Source organism: Elephas maximus, chromosome 4 (genome assembly GCF_024166365.1).
Source record: "Elephas maximus indicus isolate mEleMax1 chromosome 4, mEleMax1 primary haplotype, whole genome shotgun sequence".
NCBI classification, from domain to species: Eukaryota; Metazoa; Chordata; class Mammalia; order Proboscidea; family Elephantidae; genus Elephas; species Elephas maximus.
The window spans coordinates 161,280,418-161,302,706 of NC_064822.1; the positions used below are offsets into that span (position 1 = coordinate 161,280,418).

Below are 22,289 nucleotides of genomic sequence, written 5' to 3' on the forward strand. Positions count from 1 at the left end.
TTCCCTATTACCAGCTTTCCTGTCCCCTCCTGCCTTCTAGTCCTTGCCACTGGGCTGATGTGCCACTTTAGTTTCGTTTTGTATTATGGGCCTGTCCAGTCTTTGGCTGAAGGGTGAACCTCAGGAGTGACTTCATTACTCAGTTGATAGGGTATCCAGGGCCCATGCTCTCAGGGTTTCTCCAGTCTCTGTCAGGCCAGCAAGTGTGGTCTTTCTTTTTGAGTTAGAATTTTGTTCTACACTTTTCTCCAGCTCTGACCAGGACCCTCTGTTATGATTCCTGTCAGAGCAGTCAGTGGTGGTAGCCAGGCACCATCTAGTTGTACTGGACTCAGTCTGGTGGAGGCCGTGGTAGCTGTGGCCCATTAGTCCTTTGGACTAATCTTTCCCTTGTATCTTTAGTTTTCTTCATTCATCCTTGCTCCTGAAGGGGTGAGACTAGCGGAGTATACTAGATGGCTGCTCACTGGCTTTTAAGACCCCAGATGCTACTCACCACAGTAGAATGTAGAACATTTTCTTTATGACCTATGTTATACAAATTGAGCTAGATGTTCCCTGAGACCATGGTCCCCACAGCCTCACTCCAGCAATTCGGTCCCTCAGGGAGTTTGGATGTATCTGTGGAGCTTCCATGACCTTGCCTTGTACAAGTTGTGCTTGCTTCCCCAGTATCGTGTACTAGCTTACCCTTCACCGAAGTTACCACTTATCTATTGTCTATTTAGTGTTTTTCCATCCCCATCTCTCCCCTCCCTCATAACCATCAAAGATTGTTTTTGTGCTCAGCACGTTTTTTGTTGACTGAATTGCTGGAATCAGCAGTTTTCACTCCTGTCCCCACCTTTCCTGTTGACGCATTGTAGTCTAATGAACGAAAACTCTATTGTGAAGTATATTTTTGGACCTGTTTAGGTTGTAATCAGGTATGCAAGTTGGCAAGTGTGTCTGTCCTTTCTTTGATTGGCTGCAGCTTGCAGAGCTCTAAGTTCAACCTCCTGGGATGGAGTGCCTTGTACAGTGTTGTGTGATCTTAGCCTTAAGAAGCCAGGAGGTCATCTGACCCATCCTTCACCCAGAGAGTTACACTTAAGCCTTCCCAAGGTCCTTATCTTCTTCTTGGGGAAAAAGAAAACAAATTGGGTAACAGATCCTAGCATCCCACCTGACCTCTGTCAATAGTGCTTCGTTTTAATGATTACCAATACAGGTAGAAGGTGGGTTAACTTCCGAGCATCAGATTTCTTATCTGTAAAATGAGAGGCTTCTTGCACAGGGTTACTATAAGAATGAGAATACAGTACTAACACATGGTAAGAAAGTGATGATAAAAACTTCAAACTCCAATTTAAGCATGTTAGTCCTTTTTCTGATATGTGCAGTGATAATTGAAAAATACGAGGTACACAGTTCCAGGGTCACTCAGATAACAATCTTTATATTCATTCCTAAATCCTTTCCATATAAACCCTCTTGCTGGTTTTGACTACCCTGTGGAGCAATTGCTTAAGACCTCTTGACTATTCTGTACTATAATTTAATGAATAAAAGAAAGAACAGCTTAAAATGGCTATTTGTGAAAGCATATGAAGGGGCATTTGTCATATGATGACCTATAACAATCAGTGAAAGAAAGTTAACTAGTGGAGAACTTGTCAAAATAAAGAAAAATAAAAATATAGTTCACAAAAATCTGGTGTTTTTGGAAAAGAATGCTGTCCATTGGTTTCCAGATTTAAATTCATCTGATGCTAAGAGTAGAAAAGAGACCCAGGTAACCTGTGGTTACTCTTCTCACCTTTAAGAGTGACTGACCTGTTGATACTGTTAAGAAAGAAAGAAACTCCTATAATCTGAAAATACCCAGTGAGTCTTGAACCATGCCAACAAGAGCACAGTGCTGGATTTAGCAACTGTGTCAGTGTTACCAAAGAAGGTTTTAAAAGAACTGAATTACATATATAATAGACTGATCTACTTAGGAAAGGTCTCTCCCCTAGAATAATGCTGCCATAGGTGCCATCTGATCCGCTCGTCCACGACAAGGCTCATTAAAGGTCATCAGACTCTGGAAGCTTGGTATAATTCTTCTGTAGAAATTCTAGTTTAAAGGCGGTAGGAGAAACAGGTCTTGATTCTGGAATATGCTCCATTCTGTATTTTTCAATGTACGGTACAGCTACTTCCCAAATCTGAGAAGCAAGGGGAGAACAAAGTTGAAATGTTGGCAACACTGTTTTCACATGGCATTGAACATCAATTTCACCTGAAGTCAAAATGTTGCCTCTACCTGACTAGACACATAGAAGCTCTTTGCTTGCTTTTAAGTCATTTGACACATGATCTGTGCCAGTGAGTCTTTAGTTGCCTTACTAGCTTTTAAAATACAAAGTCCAAAATTTTTCTACAGTTACTTTGATAGTTTTCAGCTGCTTGCTTTTCCAAAGCACCAAAAACAAGCAAGCAAAGAATAAAACCAAGAAACAAACCTAGAAGACTTGGGTAAGCAGAGTTAAGGAAAATTGTTCAAGGGTAGGACTTTGTGTTTCCAGATGCTAACTCTTGAATGATAAAAGGCAGTTTACTGAGTTTCCCCCATTGCGTGGAAATGCCCTGTATTTTCTGTACTTAGACCTCCACTATCAATGTATGGCCGGTGGACTAGCAGCATCAGGATCACCTCAGACAAGTCAGGATCTCAGTCTCCAGCCCTGACCTGGAATCCCCGGGTGTTGCAAAAGATTAAGCACTCAATAATCAGCCAAAAGTTTGGTGGTTTGGACCCACCCAGAGGGGCCTCAGAAGACAGGCCTGGAGATCTGCTTCTGAAAGGTCACAGCCTTGAAAACCCTGTGGAGCACAATCCTACTCCCCACACATGGGATTGCTATGAGTTGGAATCGACTTGATGGCTCCTAAGAACAACTGAGACCTACTGAATCTGGGTCTGCATATTACCCGATTCCCCAGAGAGTCATATACACATGACAGTTTGAGATGTACTGCCTTAGAACCTTGTTTAGTTTTTACCTCTATCCACCAACCTATTCTCTTTTAAGCACAAAATCCTCTCAAATTAAGGCCCTGGTTCTGGCTTACAGATGCTTTTTTCTCTGATGCCTGCTGACAGCTAAGGAGCCTTCCTACTCCTTTGTATTACCTCAGAAAAGTGTGTTCTTTCAAAAGCCAGCCTCTCAACAGCTCTCTCCTAGCACCAAAGCTGGCAGCGGGCAAGCAGCTTCCCCTCAAAGTGTGCAGGGCAGGCTTAGAAATGACAACTGTGAAGATCAAAGGGAAAATCATTCCCCAAGAGCAGGGCAACTATTCCAGGGGAATTCAAATGATCCTAGGGAACAGTGATACCCACAGATTACAATAAAAGGCTTAGAGAACTTCAACAAACAGCAACAACAAAAGTATATATGGGTCGTTGGTTTGATGAGTCAGAATCACATTGATTGTAACAGTCAAGATATATATAGTATATATCTATAGACTATATATCTGTATCTATAGACATATATACCAAAACATATATATATATATCAAATCATATATATATAAAAAAAATATATATAGTATATTGTATATACACACACACATATATATCTATACCTATATATATATATATACTGATATATATATGTGTGTGCGTGTATATATACACACACACACACAGAGGAAACCCGGGGCAGTTCTACTCTGTCCTATAGGGTCGCTATGAGTCAGACTCAACTCAACAGCAACAGATTTTTTGTTGTTGTTGTTTTATATATATACAAAAACATATGGATTTGAACTGCTAACCCCTTGGTTAGCAGTTGTAGCTCTTACCACTGCACCTCCAGGGCTCCTATATATATATATATTTTTTTTTTTTTTTTGGTATGTGTATATATGTTGTTGTTAATTGCCATCAAGTGGGCTCTAACTCACAGTGACACCACGTATTTTAGAGTAAAATTGCACTCCATAGAGGTTTTAATAGCTGATTTTTTAGGAGTAGATCACCAAGCCTTTCTTCCCAAGTACCTCTGGGTGGATTCGAGCTGCCCACCTGTCAGTTCTGTAGCGCAGCGCTTAACCATTTGCACCACCCAGCAATGAAGCAGACTGCTAAGCATCTGTATCTTATCAGCCAAGTCTACGGTCAATGAAGAAATGAGCAGTTAAGAGAACCTGTGTCTCACTCAGTGTGACAGAGGCAGGGACACACCAGGCCACGAGACAGACTCATAACCCTTTAAAGTAAAAACCTGGAAGTGTGTTGTCCCTCCAGGCATATGCTCCTATTACACCTGGTGGTGGTAGTTAGGTTAGCAGCACTAGAAAGTACTTTTGAATGAAAGAGGACATTCTTGGAGAGGGGGATTGACAAACCTTTCATTCATTTTCTCCCCATGAATGCTTGTCCCCAAACTCCATTAAAAATCCATTTCCACTTCTAATTCTTGGATATTAATGTTTGGGTGCAACCTGGGGCACTTGAAAGTTTACCAAATGGCTTCTTAGTGGCCTTGCAAGTTGCATAAGTACCTTTTTGTTCATTTACAAGGGATAGCAAGAAAAAAAGAATAAGATAATGGTTCTCCACCTTTCCCTCTCACTTTACTTTCCTATCACAACCAAAAACAATGAAATCAGCCAAATAGTCAGCTTGCCTTCTGGTCTACCAGCAGCCGGTGTGCTGCCTCGATGTCCGGGGCTATGAAGCGGTCTTTTATCCAGGGCCTGGAGAGGAAGCACACCAGCCAAACATTAACCACTGCCAGGTTCACAGTTCTGAAATTGTGTAGTTCCAGTAATGTGTTTGACTTTACCTTACAACAGAGCGTACCAGGTCATAGACCTTCTCCAGTGGAGTGGTTGTTCTCAGGGGGCGTAGAAACTCGATACCCTGACAGGCTGCAAGAAGCTCGATGGCCAGTACTAAAACAGCAAGTGCAGAGGAGATGGTTGATTAAAGGCTGACCACATGCTTGAGGAAAATAAATGACACTGAAGTTAATGGCCATTGCCAGTCAACTAACAGGTGGTTGGGACTCAATTGGTAGAACGAAGCTGCCTTGGTATTTTTTTGCCTTGTTAAAATGGCTTTTGCAATCTCTCCGATGCATCTTTAAAGATGTGATGGGTTGAAGAGTGTCCCCCCAAAATTCAAGCCTACCCAGAATCTAAGAATGTCACATGACCTTATTTGGAAATACGGTCTGTGTAGAGGTAATTAAAGATCTCGAGATTAAACCATCCTGAATTTAGGATGGATCCTAAATCCAATGACTGCTGTCCTTATAGAAGAGGAAGGGACACCGAGAGACACACAGAGAAGAAGGCCATGTGAAGGCAAAGGCATAGATTGGAATAAGGAAGCTACAAGCCATAGAATGCCAAGGATTGCTGGGAGACACCAGAAGCTAGGAAGTGGTAACAAAGGATTCTCCAATAGAGCCTTCAGAGGCAGCATGACTTCTAGTCTCCAGGGCTGTAAGAGAATAAATTCCTATTGTTTTGAACCATCTACTTTGTGGTAATTTATTACAGCAGCCCTAGGAAACTAACAAAAATGGTGAAAAGAAATGAGACATTTACCTGAATAGATTACCAGAACCTCAACACCACCCAAGAAGCTGTCCATTAGTCTACACTATCAAAATCTGCCACTTTCCCCCATTCACTTCCTGAAACCAAGAGGCCAGATTTGTTTCACGTTGTTAAAAAAGTTAGGGGAGAAAAAAATGGAAAGACTACCTAATCTTGAGGCTAGACCCCAACTCTATTAAGTAACGTGTGCCTTTCAGTCAAGATCCTTTACTTCTTGAAGTTTCCATTTCCCTATCTGGGAAGTAAGGGGCTAGACCAGAAGATGTGAAGTTCCTTCCAGGTTTGAAATGGATTCTGTAACTTCATTGTTTCCCTGTTGACTTGTTTGTACTCACCAGAGTGTGTAATGTGCTTCATAAATTTGAAGAAGTCAAATATTTTTAATACATATTCCCATTAACCAGTTAAATGGTCTGGTCAACTTTAAGCTTCTAAATTATTTTCTTAGCAAGTAATGGGATTCAAAGTGGTTTAATTTTAAAGTGTATTTCTATAAAAAAATTCTTTGAAATCTGACTATATCCAATTTAGAGAATTTAGATTTCTCAGTGTTCCAAGTTTATCTCAAAGTATGGTACATTTAATGAGTCCTTAGCTAAGAAAGACTGTACAAAAATTGTTATACTAAGAAACTTAGAGTTGGCAAGATACTAATTTCTAGAATTTTTGCTTTAGTGGGCTTGGGAGGCCTTGAGTCTGAAGGCTTGAACTGAACATTGCAGAATTCATCCCAAGGTAACTAAAGATTCATGGCTCACTCATTGCCTCCTTCAAACCTTTGATGAAGGTCCATGTGCCAGGTATTCAGGCTGAGGGAAACATCAAGGCTAAAAACAAACTGAAATTTAGGCAAAGAAGGGAATAGGAAACAGTTGTCATCCATCTTGATCAAGGAAGTTGGGAGGGGAGATGGTGAGGAGAAGAGATATTTTTGGTCTAAAGCTACCAAAATGAGTAGAATAAACCCTGGCTTATAAAAATTAACCACCTTATTACATAACCCCTTCATGGGTATTACAAAGATCTGACTAAAATAGCATACTCTCAACTCACAGAGATTTCAGTTTGGGATCAGTTCTGCAAGAATACATTATAGAACAATCCTGCAAATGGAGTTCTGAGAATGCATAGGATCTGGATCATTCTTTGTAAACAATATAGCAGTAGAGAGGAGTAGTTAAGGCAGTGAACTGAACCAACAGCCTGGGACTGACTCCTCGCTCTGCCATTTTCAAGCTGTATGACTTGGGCACATTATTTAACCTCTGCCTTGGTTTCCTGATAGTACATCTCTACTAGAGTTATCGTGCAGATTAAATGAGTTAAAGAGTTGAATACACATTGTAAATGTTCAGCAAGTGTTGGTGATATGATGTTACCTCAAATATGTCAAAGACAGAAAACACTGGGATGTAAATATTTGCAAGGTCAAACATGAAACTCATGAGGAAAACCTTAAGCTGCCATCTCTGCAACCTTGTTTTAAATGTTCTTTGTTGCTATCCACAACCAGCAGTTCTGGGATTTAAAAAACTATGCACTTGGTCATTACAAATTCAAGTAGTTCAATGCCTCTTGATTTAGCTGGGCTTTTTTTCTATATGCTTTTTTTTTTTTTAGATAAGCTGATATACGGTATCCTAACAACAATATTTCACCTCAAAAAAAAAAAAAAAAAAAAAAAAGAAAGAAAGAAAGAAAAGAAAGAAACTATCCTAAGAATCTTAATCCTGAGAACACCTTCTAGTTTATATGACTATTTTCTTCCCCTTGCAGGCGCGGGGATCAGCAATTACCCAGTGGTGGCTCCAGGGCAGAGAATGGGATGGGGAGAGGTAGCAGCAGAAGCAGAAGCTAGATCATGTAGGACTTTGTAGATTACAGTAAGGGTGTTGGATTTTGTTTCAAGTGATAGGAAATAGCTTCAGCAGAGGCACGGTATGGTCTAAATTCTGTGTTAAAAAGCTAGTCTTAGCTATTGTGTGTGGTGGTTGCAGAGGAACGGTAGTGAAAACAAGGAGACCAATCAGAAGGAGATGATGGAAGTTCGATTCTGTGTCTTTTGAAGGTAGAGCTGACTTGCTGATGGACTGGATATAAGATATGAGGCCAGATAAGGGTGCTTCCTTAAGTGTTTGACCAGAGCACGGTTTTCAGTGGGGAAACCATTTTAAGAGTGAAAATTAATAATACACTGTGGTAGATAATAACAAGTGTTGGTGAGGATGGGGAGAACTCAGAACCTTCACACACTGCTGGTAGGAATGTAAAATGGCACAGCCACTGTGGAAAACAATCAGGCAGGTCCTTAAAAAGTTAAATATAGAATTATCATTTGGCTTAGCAATTCCACTTGCAAGAGAAATGAAAACGCACATCCACACAAAAATTTGTACATGGATGGGTCATAGCATCATTACTCATGATAGCCAAAAAGTGGAAACAATGCAAATGTCCATCAAACTGATGAATGGATAAACAAAAATGTAGTATATCCATACAGTCGAATATTATTCAACCATAAAAGAAATGAAGTCCTGATACATGCTATGACATGGATGAACCTTGAAAACATTATGCCAAGTGAAAGAAACCCATCACAAAAGACCACATATTATGATCCCATTTATATGAAATATCCACAACAGGCAAATCTATAGAGACAGAAAGCAGATTAGTGGCTGCCCAGGGCTGGGAGGCAGCGGGGGGGAGGTCAGGAGGAGGTGATAGCTAAAGGGTAAGATTGATTGTGGTGATGGTCGCACAATTCTGTGACTATACTAAAAATTGCCAAACTATACAGTTTAAAACAAACTATACAGTTTAAAGGAAACCCTGGTGGCGCAGTGGTTAGGAGCTATGGTTGCTAACCAAGAGCACTGGAAGCTTGAATCCACTAGGTGCTCCTTGGAAACCCTATGGGGCAGTTCTACTCTATCCTGTAGGGTCACTAAGAGTTGGAATCAACTTGATGGCAACAGGTTTGGTTTTTTTGGTTAATACAGTTTAAACGGGTGAATTCTATGTTAAGTGAACTATATCTTAATAAAGATAATTAAAGATAAATAAAAACATTTTATCTTCACTTTTAAATATGTTTTAAACTTTTCACTAAATAAAAGAAGAAGCAGTGGTGGCCAGTCCGATAAACTGGCTTAACTCTGTGTAACTCAGTGGTTCTTAACTTTCACCGAGCTTCAGAATCACCTGGTAGGCTTGTTAAAAACCCAGGTTGCTCCCCTCTCCCCTCTAGGTTTCTGATTCAGGAGGTCTGGGATGGGACCTGAGAATCTGCATTTCTAACAAGTCTCCAGGTGATGCTGATGCTGCGGGTGGGGAATCCCACTTTGAGAATCACTGGCTTAGTAGTTTATAAGTGAGGCCTGCCACCTGGGCTGGCTGGCATTACCTTGCTCCACGTGCTCGATGACCCTGAGGGCCTTCCTTGCTGCCCATCCTCCCATGGAGACATGGTCCTCGGTGGCAGCGCTGGTAGACAGGGAGTCCACAGACGAGGGGTGGCACAGCGCCTTGTTTTCAGAAACTGCAAGAAACCAGTATAGGTTGCAGTCTGCTTGTAATGGGATGGACAGCCAAAATTACACATGGGCTTCCCCAAAGTGCCCCACAGCATGGAATACCCTCTCCGGTGGCTCTTGGTCATTATCCAAGCACCAGGGAATACAAAGCTACTTTGGGAAAAGGAAGTTCGTGGATTTTTTTCCTAAAGTAACAAAGATTTTAAAGCTATCGTGAGTTCCGAGATAACATCAGGATGGGAAGCTGGAAACCCTAATATTTCAAGGTCAAGTTGAAAACATTGGAAGTATTTAGCATGTCAGGGAGACTAGGGGGAAAAAAAAGAGACATGACAACCATTTCCAAGTATTTGGGAACAACTGGACTGGTTGCTTCACCAAAGGAGGTGGAATTAGGATTTGGGCATGGCATTTAACTATTGAGGCTGGATCTTGGGCAAGAGGATTTAACAGTTCAGGGCATGCAATGATGACATAAGGCTACGCTCTGTGCTTAAGCAAGGGCTTGATGGCTGCCAGAGATACCTCAGGGAGGGGGCAATTCTTGGCACAGCCTGGATTGGTGCCTCCCAAACTTTACTGTCGCATGAAGGAGTTGCTTGGAGGATCTTGTTAAAATGCAGATAATGATTTTCAGGTGGTGTCTGAGACTCAGTTTCAACTCTTGGGTGATGCTCATATTGTTGGTCCAAGGACCGCACTTTAAGTGACAAGCACCTAGACTACAGAGTTCCTTCTCTTAGCTTCAGAAGCCAGGGAAGGGCAAACCCCAAGAGTCTTTTTTCCTCTTTCCTTAACTTCAGGAGTGGCTCTGGTGAAGTTTCAATTGGTTTCTATGCTACTAGAGTTTGTGTCCTGAGATGATCTAAGATGATCAACTAGTCCTGGTTTGCCCAGGATTTTCTGGGTTTTAGCAACCGAAAGTTCCACTTTCTGGGACCCTAAACTGAGGGATCTATGGTAAGCAGGGTGTGGTGAGGCAAGTTCAGAAAGACAAAGACAAATGACCAAAAAAAAAAAAAGAGAGAGAAAGAAAACTATAATTTCATTACAATGAAAGCAAGCTGAACAACCTCAATAGGCAACTTGGGAAGCTAAACACATTCAAACGAGGCTTCCCAAGGCCCACAATGTTCTCTAGAAACCAATGACCTTTTCCTCTACCACCATGTTAAGGTGAGAAGTTTCTACCCTTTAAAGGAATATTTTAACAAGCAGGTAAGTGAGCAAATAGAAGATACAGTAAGGTCTGTGAAAGCCAGAACCTGTGTAAGGTGGTGTCCCGTCAGCAAGAAAACTCAAATATTTTCCACTAAAAGGAGAGAGAAAAAGGTGGTGACCACTCTGTGAAAGGTGGTGACCACTCTGTGAAAGGAGAGAGAGAAAGGTGGTGACCACTCTGTGAAAGGTGGAAAACATTCAAGACTTGCAAAAACAAGACAGTCCTGTTGAGTTCCTGCTCTTACAGCTTTCACTGTATTGGGTCAGAGGAAGAGATGAATTCAGGGGCTCTTCCAAAAAATTTTTCTTTTTTTTTTCCCTTGGTTATCCGTGCTGAGTTTTTTAGTGAGAGTCTGTGGTGAGGAGGGTGTTATGAGTAATATTATGTTTATTTAGTGCTTACCATGTGCCAGGCACAATTCCAGGTCTTCACGTATATTAACTCATTTAATTCTCATAGCAGCCCCATTAGGTAAGTTTATGGTCCACATTTTACAGAGGAATAAACTGAGGATTGGCAAGATTAAGACACTTGCTCGGGATTCAGATTCAGAATCCATGTTTAACCACCATGTTATCCTGGTAGGAAGAGTTACCAAATAAAATCCAGGACACCCAGTTAAATTTGTATTTCAGATAAACAACAAATAATTTTTTAGTATATGTCCCAAATAACTCACATTTTAATTCAAATTTAATTAAATTTAAATTTAATTACTTCGAATTTAACTGTATTCTTATGTGTCAAATCTGGCACCCCTATTTTGGGATTCAAACCCACTGCCATCAAGTTGATTCCAACTCATAGCAATCCTACAGGACAGAGTAGAACTGCCCCATAGGATTTCCAAGGCTGTAAATCTTTACAGAAGCAGACTGTCACATCTTTCTCCTGTGGAGCAGCTGGTAGGTTTGAACCATCAACCTCTCAGTTAGCAGCAGAGCACTTAACCATTGCACCACCAGGGATCCTTTATGTTTTTTAGTGGTTGGCATATGCAGTACAGTGAATTACTTAATATGGTCCTTCTAGCCAGTCTTTGTGACTCTTATACAATGATTGGGTGGGACTATGCAAATAAGGTGTTTGTGGCCCACTAAGAGGGGCTGGACAGCTTGCTGCTAATGCAAATAAGGTGCATGGAAGCTTGTGGGGGTGGGACCATGGAAATAATATGTATGGAACCCTAACAAGGGTTTGGTCAGTTTTGCCATCCTGTTAGGCTTAAAGGGAGACACAGAGAGAGAGAGGGAGGTGCTATAACACAAAAGACAGCAAGAGATAGCAGCCCAGCAGTAGCAAGAGTGATAGTGGTGCGAGATGGCACGAACTAGGCGACTGGAGCAAGATGGTTGCAGCTGGGCTTGCCAACCACAGAACTAAGAGTTTTAACACTTACCCAAGAAGGCCCAAAGCAGGGCCCAGCAACAGAGGGCAAGAAGAAGCTGTCCTGATCAAGAACTGTATCCTGAGTCATTCCCTGATCCTGACTTGTACCCTGTTACTTCCCTAATAAGCCACTTAACTGTAAGTACGGTTGGTGAGTTCTGTGAGAAGTTGCAGAGCATTACAGAACCCAAGGACAGGAGAGAGAGTACTGAGGGGAAGAGGAATAGCTGATGTTAGAGATAATGGAGTGGTACAGCAGTTTGAAAAATTTGGTTATTTGGGGTATCTTTAACTTCCACCTCATAGGAACCAGCTTTGTGCTGATCCTTATAAAACAAATCATTCATTTATTTAGCATATGTAAAGGAATATATCCAAAGTTTAATCATTCAGGTTGGCTCAAGAGTCAGCATTAACTATAAAATTTTTTGTCTCTTCCAATTGTCTTCATGTTGAGGTTAGGGAAAAAACTACAAAGTTTATATGTAATGTCAAATTGCTTTCCGTAAAGAAATGGTCAATTTACAACCTCATTATTGTATCATTATGTTTCACTATAGGAGTGCCTGAGTGGTGCAAACAGTTAACGTGCTCAGCTGTAACTGAAAGGTGGGATGTTTGAGTCCATCCAGGGGTGCCTCAGAAGAAAGGTCTGGCAATCTACTGAAAAATCAGCCATTGAAAACCCTGTGGAGCACAGTTCTACTCTGACACGTGTGGGGTTTCCATGAGTCTGAGTCTAGGCAAATGGTTTGTTTTTTGTTTTTTTATGTTTCACTATAGCATTGCCAGGTTTTTACTTTTTTCTTCTAAAAAATATTTAAGAAAAGCTCTGCTGCATTTGTATGGAGAAAGCTAGGATGAAAGTGGCAGTGGTCAAAAATTTCTTGAAATTAGATCCTGTTCAGAGACAAAAATGTGCCTGTAAGTAAAATGGAAAAGCCTGTAGGCAGGGAGGCTGTGTTCTGGGAAAAGGGCAGTGTCCTTACCTAGGGCTGCAGCTGTGCAGTGCGCTATCATGAACCCAGAGTTCAGGCCACCTTCAGCCACCAGGAAGGGAGGCAGCTCACTGAGGGACGGGTTACAGAGCCTTTCAATTCTTCTTTCGCTAATGGCGGCAAGTTCATGGACACCAATGGCCAAATAGTCCAGGGCCTGAAAGAGTCTCAATTCAGTCAGCCTATCTTGAGATAACACTTCCAGGGTCAGAGGCAATTCTAAAAAGCTTACTTTGGCTGGGTATTCACCATGGAAGTTTCCTCCAGAAATGGTCTCTCCTCTGCTAGCAAAGACCATCTTTCAAAGTAGGTTAAGGCTTGAACATAACATTTGTGGATCACTTCAAGTATAACTCCTTTCCCAAGCTACTTATTTTTAGAATTGGGGTGGCAGCCTTTGTACAAATGTGGGGTGGAGGGGAAGAGAGGAGTGTTCCCACAAACGTGTTGACATAAAAGGGACACAAAAGCATAAAAACCTTAAAGATTGGGGGCCAAAGAAACATGGAGCATGAGATGATGTTTCCTCTTGAGATTAGATTTTCAAGCTCCATTAGTGTACTAATGTGCTGGTTAGTACTTGCTCTCTAAAAGTTTATGATCTGAACCTAAGTACAGAGACCAGGACACCAGTTTAAAAGTGAATTCTGTTTTTTCAATGGGCATTGTAAGCTTGTGTTCCTTAAAAGAATTTACTGAATGGAAGACTCTACTCATGAGGAACCGCCAACCTGTCTGGAACAATCAATTCTGGGAAAGTGTTCAAACTCAGTAACCCTACGCCAGCGTTCACAGCAGATGACGGCTTATAGGTCCTCGCAACCCCATTTGAGTAGGAGGAAGCTTTAGACACTATTACTATCCTCAGTTATAATTCCATTCTATCAGCATTTTACTTAAACCAGCAGACACTCAACCAAAGGCAGTGACAGGTTCTCATCCGTGATTCCAAAGAGCTAATTTTCACCCCCCGGGCTAAAGAATATTCATTGCCTATTAACTTCTTTCTTCATTAACTAGGAACTCATGGTGTGTGGGAAAGGCTTAGACTTTCAAAGATCTGGATATTCACGTGGTACACTGACCTAGTCAATTTTGGAGTTAATATTAACCCTGGGGGTGTAGTGGTTAAGAGCTACTACGGCTGCTAACCAAAAGGTCAGCAGTTCGAATCTACCAGGTGCTCCTTGGAAAATCTATGGGACATTTCTACTCTGTCCTATAGGGTTGCTAGGAGTCAGAATTGACTCGACAGCAATGGGCTTGTTTTTTTTTTTTTTTTTTTAATACATATAATGGCGATTTTATTAGGTCTAGCTCCTGCTCTTTCCCATGAACCTGCCCCCAACATGGGGCTTGGCTGTCTCCCAACCTGAATTCCTGTACCAAATGATCTCTGCACCAGTTTAGAACTTAAACATGTTCTATTGTTCTCTATGGGGGCAATGGTGGTTCAATGGTAGAATTCTTGCCTTCCACGCCAGACACTTGAGTACAGCTACCACTTGTCTATCAGTGGAGGCTTGTGTGCTGCTATGATGCTGAATGAGTTTCAGCAAAACTTCCTAAGACAGACTAGGAAGAAAGTCCTGGATATCTACTTCCAAAAATCAACCCATGAAAACTCTGTGGATCACTATGGTCTGATTCCCTATCAGTCATAGGTATGGTGCAAAAACAGGCAGTGTTTCGTTCCATTGTGCATGGGAACCCATGAGTCAGGCCTGACTCAACAGCAGCTGACAATAACATTCTTCTCTAGTTGTTCCAAATGTGTTTGCTGGTTTCTCAAACTAGATTATTGTCAGGTGCCTCAGGTCGGTTCTAACTCATAGCAACCCTATGTACAACAGAACAAAACACTGCCAAGTCCTGTGCCATCATCACAATTGTTGCTATGCTTGAGCCCATCATTGCAGCCACTGTGTCAGTCCACCTCGTTGAGGGTCTTCCTCTTTTGCTGATCTTCTACTTTACCAAGCATGATGTCCTTCTACAGGGGTTGATCCTTCCTGATAACATGTCTGAAGTACTTGAGATAAAGTCACCATCCTCGCTTCTAAGGAGCATTCTGGCTGTACTGCTTCGAAGACAGATTTGTTTGTTCTTCAAGCAGTCCATGGTATATTCAATATTCTTCGCCAACACCACAATTCAAAGGCATCAATTCTTTTTTGGTCTTCCTTATTCACTGTTCAACTTTAACATGCCTATGAAGTGATTGAAAACACCATGGCTTGGCTCAGGCACACCTTAGTCCTCAAAGTGACATCTTTGCTTTGTAACACTTTAAAGAGGTTTTTTTTTTTTTTTTTTTTTTGCAGGAGATTTGCCCAAAGGCATTGCATCATTTAATTTTTTGACTGCTGCTTTCATGGATATTGATTATGGATCCAAGTAATATGAAATCCTTGAAAACTTCAATCTTTTCTCCATTTATCATTTTGCTTATTGGTCCAGTCATGAGGATTTTTGTTTTCTTTATGTTGAGGTGTAATCCATACTGAAGGCTGTGGTCTTTGATCTTCATCGATAAGTGCTTCAAGTCCTCTTCACTTTCACCAAGCAAGGATGTGTCATCTGCATATCACAGGTTGTTAATGAGTCTTCCTCCAATCCTGATGCTGTCTTCTTCATATAGTCCAACTTCTTGGATTATTTGCTCAGCATGCAGATTGAATAGGTACTGTGAAAGGATACAACCCTGACGCACACCTTTCCTGACTTTAAACCACTCAGTATCCCCTTGTTCTGTCTGAACAACTGCCTCTTGATCCATGTACAGGCTTCTCATGTGCACAATTAAGTGTTCTGGAATTCCCATTCTTTGCAATGTTATCCATAATTTGTTACAATTCACATGGTCAAATGCCTTTGTATAGTCAATAAAACACAGGTAAACATCTTTCTGGTATTCTCTGCTTTCAGTCAAGATCCATCTGACATCAGCAGTGATATCCCTTGTTCCATGGCCCCTTCTGATTCCAGCTTGAATTTCTGGCAGTTCCCTGTCAATGTACTGCTGCAAGCAATTTTGAATTATCTTCAGCAAAATTTTACTTGCATGTGATATTAACGATATTGTTTGATAATTTCCATATTCTGTTGGATTAACTTTATTGGAATGGGCACAAATATGGATCTCTTATAAATGTCTTGGCATAGACTAGTGAGCACCTCTAGTGCTGCATCTGTTTGTTGAAATATCTGAATTGGTATTCTCCCAATTCCTGGAGCCTCATTTTTCACTAATGTCTTCACTGCATCTTGGACTTCTTTCTTCAGTACCATCAGTTCTTGATCATATGCTACCTCCTGAAATGGCTGAATATCGACCAGTTCTTTTTGGTACAGTAACTCTATGTATTCCTTCCATCTTCTTCTGATGCTTCCTACATCATTCAATAGTTTGCTCATAGAATCCTTCAATATTGCAACTCAAGGTTTGAAATTTTTTCTTCAGTTCTTTCAACTTGAGAAATGCCAAGTGTGTTCTTTCCTTTTGGCTTTTCAACTCGAGGTCTTTGTACATTTTATTATAATACTTTACTTTGTCTTCTGAAGCCACATTTTGAAATCTTCTGTTCAGCTCTTTTATTTCATCATTTCTTCCATTCACTTTAAGTGCCCTGTGTTCGAGAGCAAGTTTGATTCTCTTCTGACATCCATTCTTGTCTTTTTGTTTTTTCTTTTCTGTCTTTTTAATTACCTTTGCTTTCTTCATGTATCATGAAGTCATCCCACAACCCATTTGGTCTTCTGTCGCTAATGTTCAATGCATCAAATCTATTCTTGAGATAGTCAGGTAGGATATACTCAAAGTTCTATTTTGGCTCTTGTGACTTACTCTAATTTTCTTCAGCTTCAACTTGGATATGAACAATTGATGGCCTGTTCTGCAGTCAGCCCCCAGCCTTGTTCTGACTGTTGATAGTGAGTTTCTCCATCATCTGTTTCCACAGATGTAGTGGATTTGATTCCTGTGTATTCCATCTGGCAGATCCATGTGTATAGTCACTATTTACGTTGTTGAAAAAAGGTATTTGCAATGAAAAAGTCGTTGGTCTTGCAAAATTCTATCATACGATCTCCAACATCATTTTTATCACCAAGGCCATATTTGCCAAGTACTGATCCTTCCAGTTCTTTGTTTCCAACTTTCACATCCCAATCACCAGTAATTATCCATGCATCTTGATTGCATGTTTGATCATTTTCAGACTGCAGAAGTTCATAAAAATATTCAACTTCTTCATCTTTGGCATTGGTGGGTAAATTTGAATAGTCTTACTGATTGGTCTCCTGGTAGATGTCTGGATATTATTGTATCACTGACAGTGTTCTACTTCAGGATAGATCTTGAATTTTTTTTGTTGTCATTGATGAATGCAATGCCATTCCTCTTCTATTTGTCATTCCCACCAGAGTAGACCATATGATTGTCCAATTCAAAATGGCCAGTGCCAGTCTATTTCAACTCACGAATCCCAAGATATAGATCTTTATGAGTTTCATTTCATTTTTGATGACTTCCAATTTTCCTAGATTCAAACTTAGTACATTCCATATTCCAATTATTAATGGATGTTTGCAGCTGTTTCATCTCATTTTGAGTTGTGTGCTACATCAGCAAATGAAGGTCCCGAAAGCTTGACTCCATGTCATTAAGGTCGACTCTACTTTGAGGAGGAAGCTCTTTCCCAATCATCTTTTGAGTGTCTTCTAACTTGAGGGGCTCATCTTCCAGGACTATATCAGACAATGTTCTGCTGCTATCCATAAGGTTTTCATTGGCCATTTTTTTTCAGGAGTAGACTGCCAGGTCCTTCTTCCTAGTCTGTCTCAGTCTGGAAGCTCCACTGAAACCCGTCCACCATGGATGACCTTCTGGCATTTGAAATTCCAGTGGCATAGCTTCCAGCAGCACAGCAACATACAAGCCACCACAGTACCACAAACTGACAGATGAGTCCTCAAATATTAGACCACTGAAAGCTCATTCAATAATAAAGAATCTTTAATTAAGAAAATAAAGAACTTTTTGCTGAAATATCTGCTGGTGAAGGCAAAGGTTTTAGTAGTGAACTATCTCTTCCCCTATATCCAGCGATTTAACAGTAATTTTACTTTTACTGTGTAAGATACCCTTTCAAGTCTACATTATGTAAGTGTAGAATGGATACCTCACCCCTATAGTGCTCTTATACATGAGATAAGACTACATGGAGTTCATGGAAACTACTCTATTTTTGGGTTAGTGAGTTGAAAGAAACACAATCCTAAAGTTACTTAGTATGGAGTTGGCTTAGCTGTAAAACAATCTGAGAGAACATAAAACACACATCCTAAAACATCTTGTGAGGTTACACAGCTGCCATGAATCCATCTGCTAACTCCAGCTTCCAGGGCTTCCAATTCAACTCTTTCTCCAGTGTTGAAGGTAAACTAAAACAAAAAACAAACCCGTTGCCTTCGAGCTGACTCTATAGGACAGAGAAGAACAGTATCATAGGGCTTCCAAGGAGTGGCTGGTGGATTTGAGCTGCCGACCTTTTGATTAGCAGTCAAATGCTTAACCACTGCACCTCCAGGGCTCTGAGAGTGAAGGTAGAGACATAAAATATGATAAATAGATTCCTAGGGGGTCTGATGGTCTTCAAAGGGAGTCTTGTCTCTGTGAAGACTTTGCCAGTGTGACTCCTGCCCAATCATGTCAACCTCTGGGGGACTAAGCCCTCACAGAGCATTCCACAAGCAAAAACAAGATGGTCCTGAGACAAGCCACACCATTAAGAAAAGCAGAGTTCCACCTTTGAGAAATGGGAGTGCACTTACTATTCTCTTATATTACAAGTATGTAAGCGTGGAATTGAGTAAAGTCAATATCAGAAATAAAGACTTGGGATGGGGAAGACCATAACTATTTGATCAATGCTTTGGTAAGTGTTAAAAGGTTGCCTTTTGTTTACTGAATCATGGCATCACTAGAACCAGGAAGCTTGGATAAATGTCAACCTACTCAATCACACTCATGTTGGAAGGCCCTCATCCGTCTACTAACAACTTTGGCAGAGGTTTTAAGGCAACTGTCTTCATGAAACATCTCAGCCAATGCTCGGAATACCTCCATTAATCTTTAATGCATCAATTTTGATAACACAGCATGTTAGAATCAGAACCCAAGATTAGGTTCACAGGCCTGCTTCTGTTACTTACCAGCTCTGAACTTGAGAAAGTCACTTAACCTCTGTGCCTCGGATACTTGCTCTATGGAATGGAGCAACTGAACTGAGATGTTACACAAAATGATCTCTCCAGCTGGTATTAAAATTACCCCCTGGAATTCTACACAGGTTGCCCCAACTTACAACGTATTTGGGTTATGACAAACCTCACATATGACTGGCCTTTTCTTTTCTTCCTACATCTTATCATTAGTACTATGTACTACGTACAACATTGCAGTGCATCTTTTGCTGATGTCATCATTCTCATGCTAACCCCCAAAATGAGTAAAGATCAGATTTATGAAGATATTGAAAATATTCAACTTACGTCAGAATTGACTTACGATGAAGTCATCGGAACAGACCACATCTTAAGTCAGGGACTACCTGTAATTATAATTTAGTAAACAATCAAAGGATACGGGATTATCTGTTGCACTGTTAAGTTCTGTGGTGATGATGTTCTTCACAAATGCTATTGTGTCATTCACCACACCATGGACCTAAAATGCAACCAAAATAAGATACATGATCAATTGAATCCTTTAAGTGTATTCTCAGGTACTAATACTCTTAAAAGGTAACATCTTCAATCTTTCCCCAGAAAGCATTTTGTAGTTATAACCATGAAAATCATGGTCTGTTTATTTGGTATTTGAAGATATTTTTATTTTAGATCTTCAGGATGCTCACTGAAATAAATTAGAATAAATTCATTATAAAATGAGTCCACATACAATACAGCATGATGTAGGAGAAAGAATGCCAACTTTAGATACAAGCAGGTTCAATTTCTGGTTTTTAGTAGGAGGGTCACTATGAATCAGAATCAACTCAATGGCAACGGGTTTTGGATAAGTTACTGACATTTGTAGTTGGAACAGAAACGGACTTAGACAACAGTGCTTACCCTAAGGCTTGTGACAAGTGAATAAGATAATCCAAATGAACTCTTACACATGATACAGAGAAATCATTTAGATGGAAACTATCATCCAGTTCGTGAATATTGAAGGTACTGTGTTGGAACGTACTCACGAATATGGCAGCTACTCTGCACCAGTCCCCAAGACAGTCACATGCCCTAAAGCAGTGCCTGACTTCTAGATTCTCCCAGAAGTAAAGGTCTGGCTGTGTGACCTTGGGGGAAGTACTTAACTTCTGTGCCTTAGTTCCCCAGTTGCAAAATGGGAATCAGAGTACCTATCTCATAGTTGAAGCATTGGTGGTTCAGTGGTAGGACTCTCACCTCCCATGCTGGAGACCAGTCCACCTCATATGCAGCCACCACCTGTCTAGCAGTGGAGGCTTGCATGTTGCTAGGATGCTTCCAGACTAAGACAGGCTAGAAAGAAAAGCCTGGTAATCTATTTCCAAAAATCTGCCAGTGAAAATCCTATTGATCACACTGGAACATTTTTTCCCCAACCAATCATGGAGATGACTGGGCAGTGTTTCATTCCATTGTGCATTGGGTTGCCATGAGTTGAGGCTAACCTGACAGCAGCTAATAAGAACAACATCTCACAGATGGGAAGATTAAAAGAGTTAATGCAGGAAGATACTTAAAATGGTGCCTGTCACATAGAATATTCAGAAAAATCAAACCCATGCTGTGGAGTTGATTCCAACACGTAGTGACCTTGTAGGACAGAGTAGAACCGCCGATAGTGTTTCTAAGGCTGTAAATCTTCATGGAAGCACACTGCCACATCTCTCTGAGGGAGGCTGGTAGATTTGAACTGCTAACCTTTCGGCAGTTGAGTGTTTAACCACCATGCCACCAGGGCTCCTTCATAGAACAGCAGGGAGGTTTAAAACTAGGATTTATTCTTACTGTAGAGCTAATTGGAAACCCTGATAGCACAGTGGTTAAGTGCTACTGCTGCTAGCTAAAAGGTCAGCAGTTCAAGTCCACGAAGTGTTCCTTGGAAACTCTATGGGGCAGTTCTACACTGACCTATAGGGTCGCTATGAGTCGGAATCTACTCAACAGCAATGGGTTTGGTTTGGTTTTGGTAGAGCTAATTTGGCAATTCTCCCACATAGAGGTTTTTCATCTATTTTTTAATAAGCTAGCTAGAATAGAACTTGCTGAGTAAAAGGAGATGAGGTCTTCGATGCTAGGGAAGTCTCACTATTGCTCTATAGACTAGGACTGGGCACAAACCCAAGTATTGTTTCGTTTTTAAGAATCTTATTAATTTCTCATTCAACCAATTGCCAGTACAGTGGTGTCACTAGGGTTGGTGTCACCCAGTGAAATAACTCATGGTGTCACCCCCCCCAGGACCTCCTCCTGTACCAGACCATACAGAATCCTTAATAGTGTTTATTATCAATTTTAATCATAGAACTACGTGATCATTACAGCTGTAAATTGCTTAAATGTAATATTTCTCAAGTTATATGAATACTAACAAAACTGTGTTGTAAAGTCTCTACATTGACTTATAACATTATTAGTTACATTATTAGTAACCGAGCAGAAGCCTTTTTTTTCTCCTTTTCCTCTAATTACTTCATTATCAAAAATATTATTGATATTGGTTCACAAACACTAATTACCACAATACTGTAGTTAAAGCACCAGAAGATTTGACAAACTCGGCCATTATAAAAACACTGGCAGCAACGAAAACAACAGCACGAGCTCGCTTGCAGGCGAAACCAAGTGATTTGAAGCATCACTGTAATTGGGTAATAACGACAGCACTGCCTGGAGCACATGCAAAGTTTCAGAAAGCAAACTCCCATTTCTGTTGCCATCAGTGGACCCCGACTAGAGTTTTAGCCTTGTAGCTATACCAATACATGTAAGCTGGGCTTACCAAAAATGTTTTCGTTGTTTAACTATAGGGATATTCTTGCAAAAAATGATAAATTTCTACCAAAACACTGCACAAAAATTTTATAGCCAGTCATTTTGGTGTCACCTCCTCTGACCCGGTGTCACGTGGTGTGGTTCACACCCCCATACCACCCTACTGATGGCACTGTGCCGTGTCGCATGACATGGCTGTATGGTAATAAACTGTGCCATCTGCCAATACTGGATGACTAATGTCACCCCAGGTCATCTGCATTTCTTTTTAAAGTTAATCCTTACATATTCATTTATAACGATTTACGTCTGATTTGTCAAATGCAAATAAGGTACACCCTGGGATGTGCACCTGAATTTGGAAATGATACAATTAGACTCTCCTGTAAACACAACTGACTGGCTGGTTCAAGCTCTAACAGGGAGTACCAGTAACACTCCATTAACTAGCTAAAATGGTGCTATTACTAAGAGTTTAAAACAATTAGG

The 22,289-nt window shown here is 40.7% G+C and overlaps 1 protein-coding gene across 1 annotated transcript in view; it reads right to left on the minus strand.

Moving 5' to 3' along the window:
* Positions 1-2,013: 2,013 nt before the first annotated feature.
* The window catches only part of HAL (histidine ammonia-lyase), a 31,669-nt gene continuing 11,393 nt past the window's right edge, over positions 2,014-22,289 (minus strand). The window contains exons 14-20 of the mRNA XM_049881590.1: positions 19,399-19,479; positions 12,982-13,047; positions 12,741-12,906; positions 9,011-9,145; positions 4,821-4,929; positions 4,662-4,731; positions 2,014-2,192 (exon numbers count right to left, since the gene is read on the minus strand). Coding sequence (XP_049737547.1) covers positions 2,052-2,192; positions 4,662-4,731; positions 4,821-4,929; positions 9,011-9,145; positions 12,741-12,906; positions 12,982-13,047; positions 19,399-19,479 — 768 coding nt within the window. The 3' untranslated portion in view covers positions 2,014-2,051. The remainder of the gene's footprint in view (positions 2,193-4,661; positions 4,732-4,820; positions 4,930-9,010; positions 9,146-12,740; positions 12,907-12,981; positions 13,048-19,398; positions 19,480-22,289) is intronic.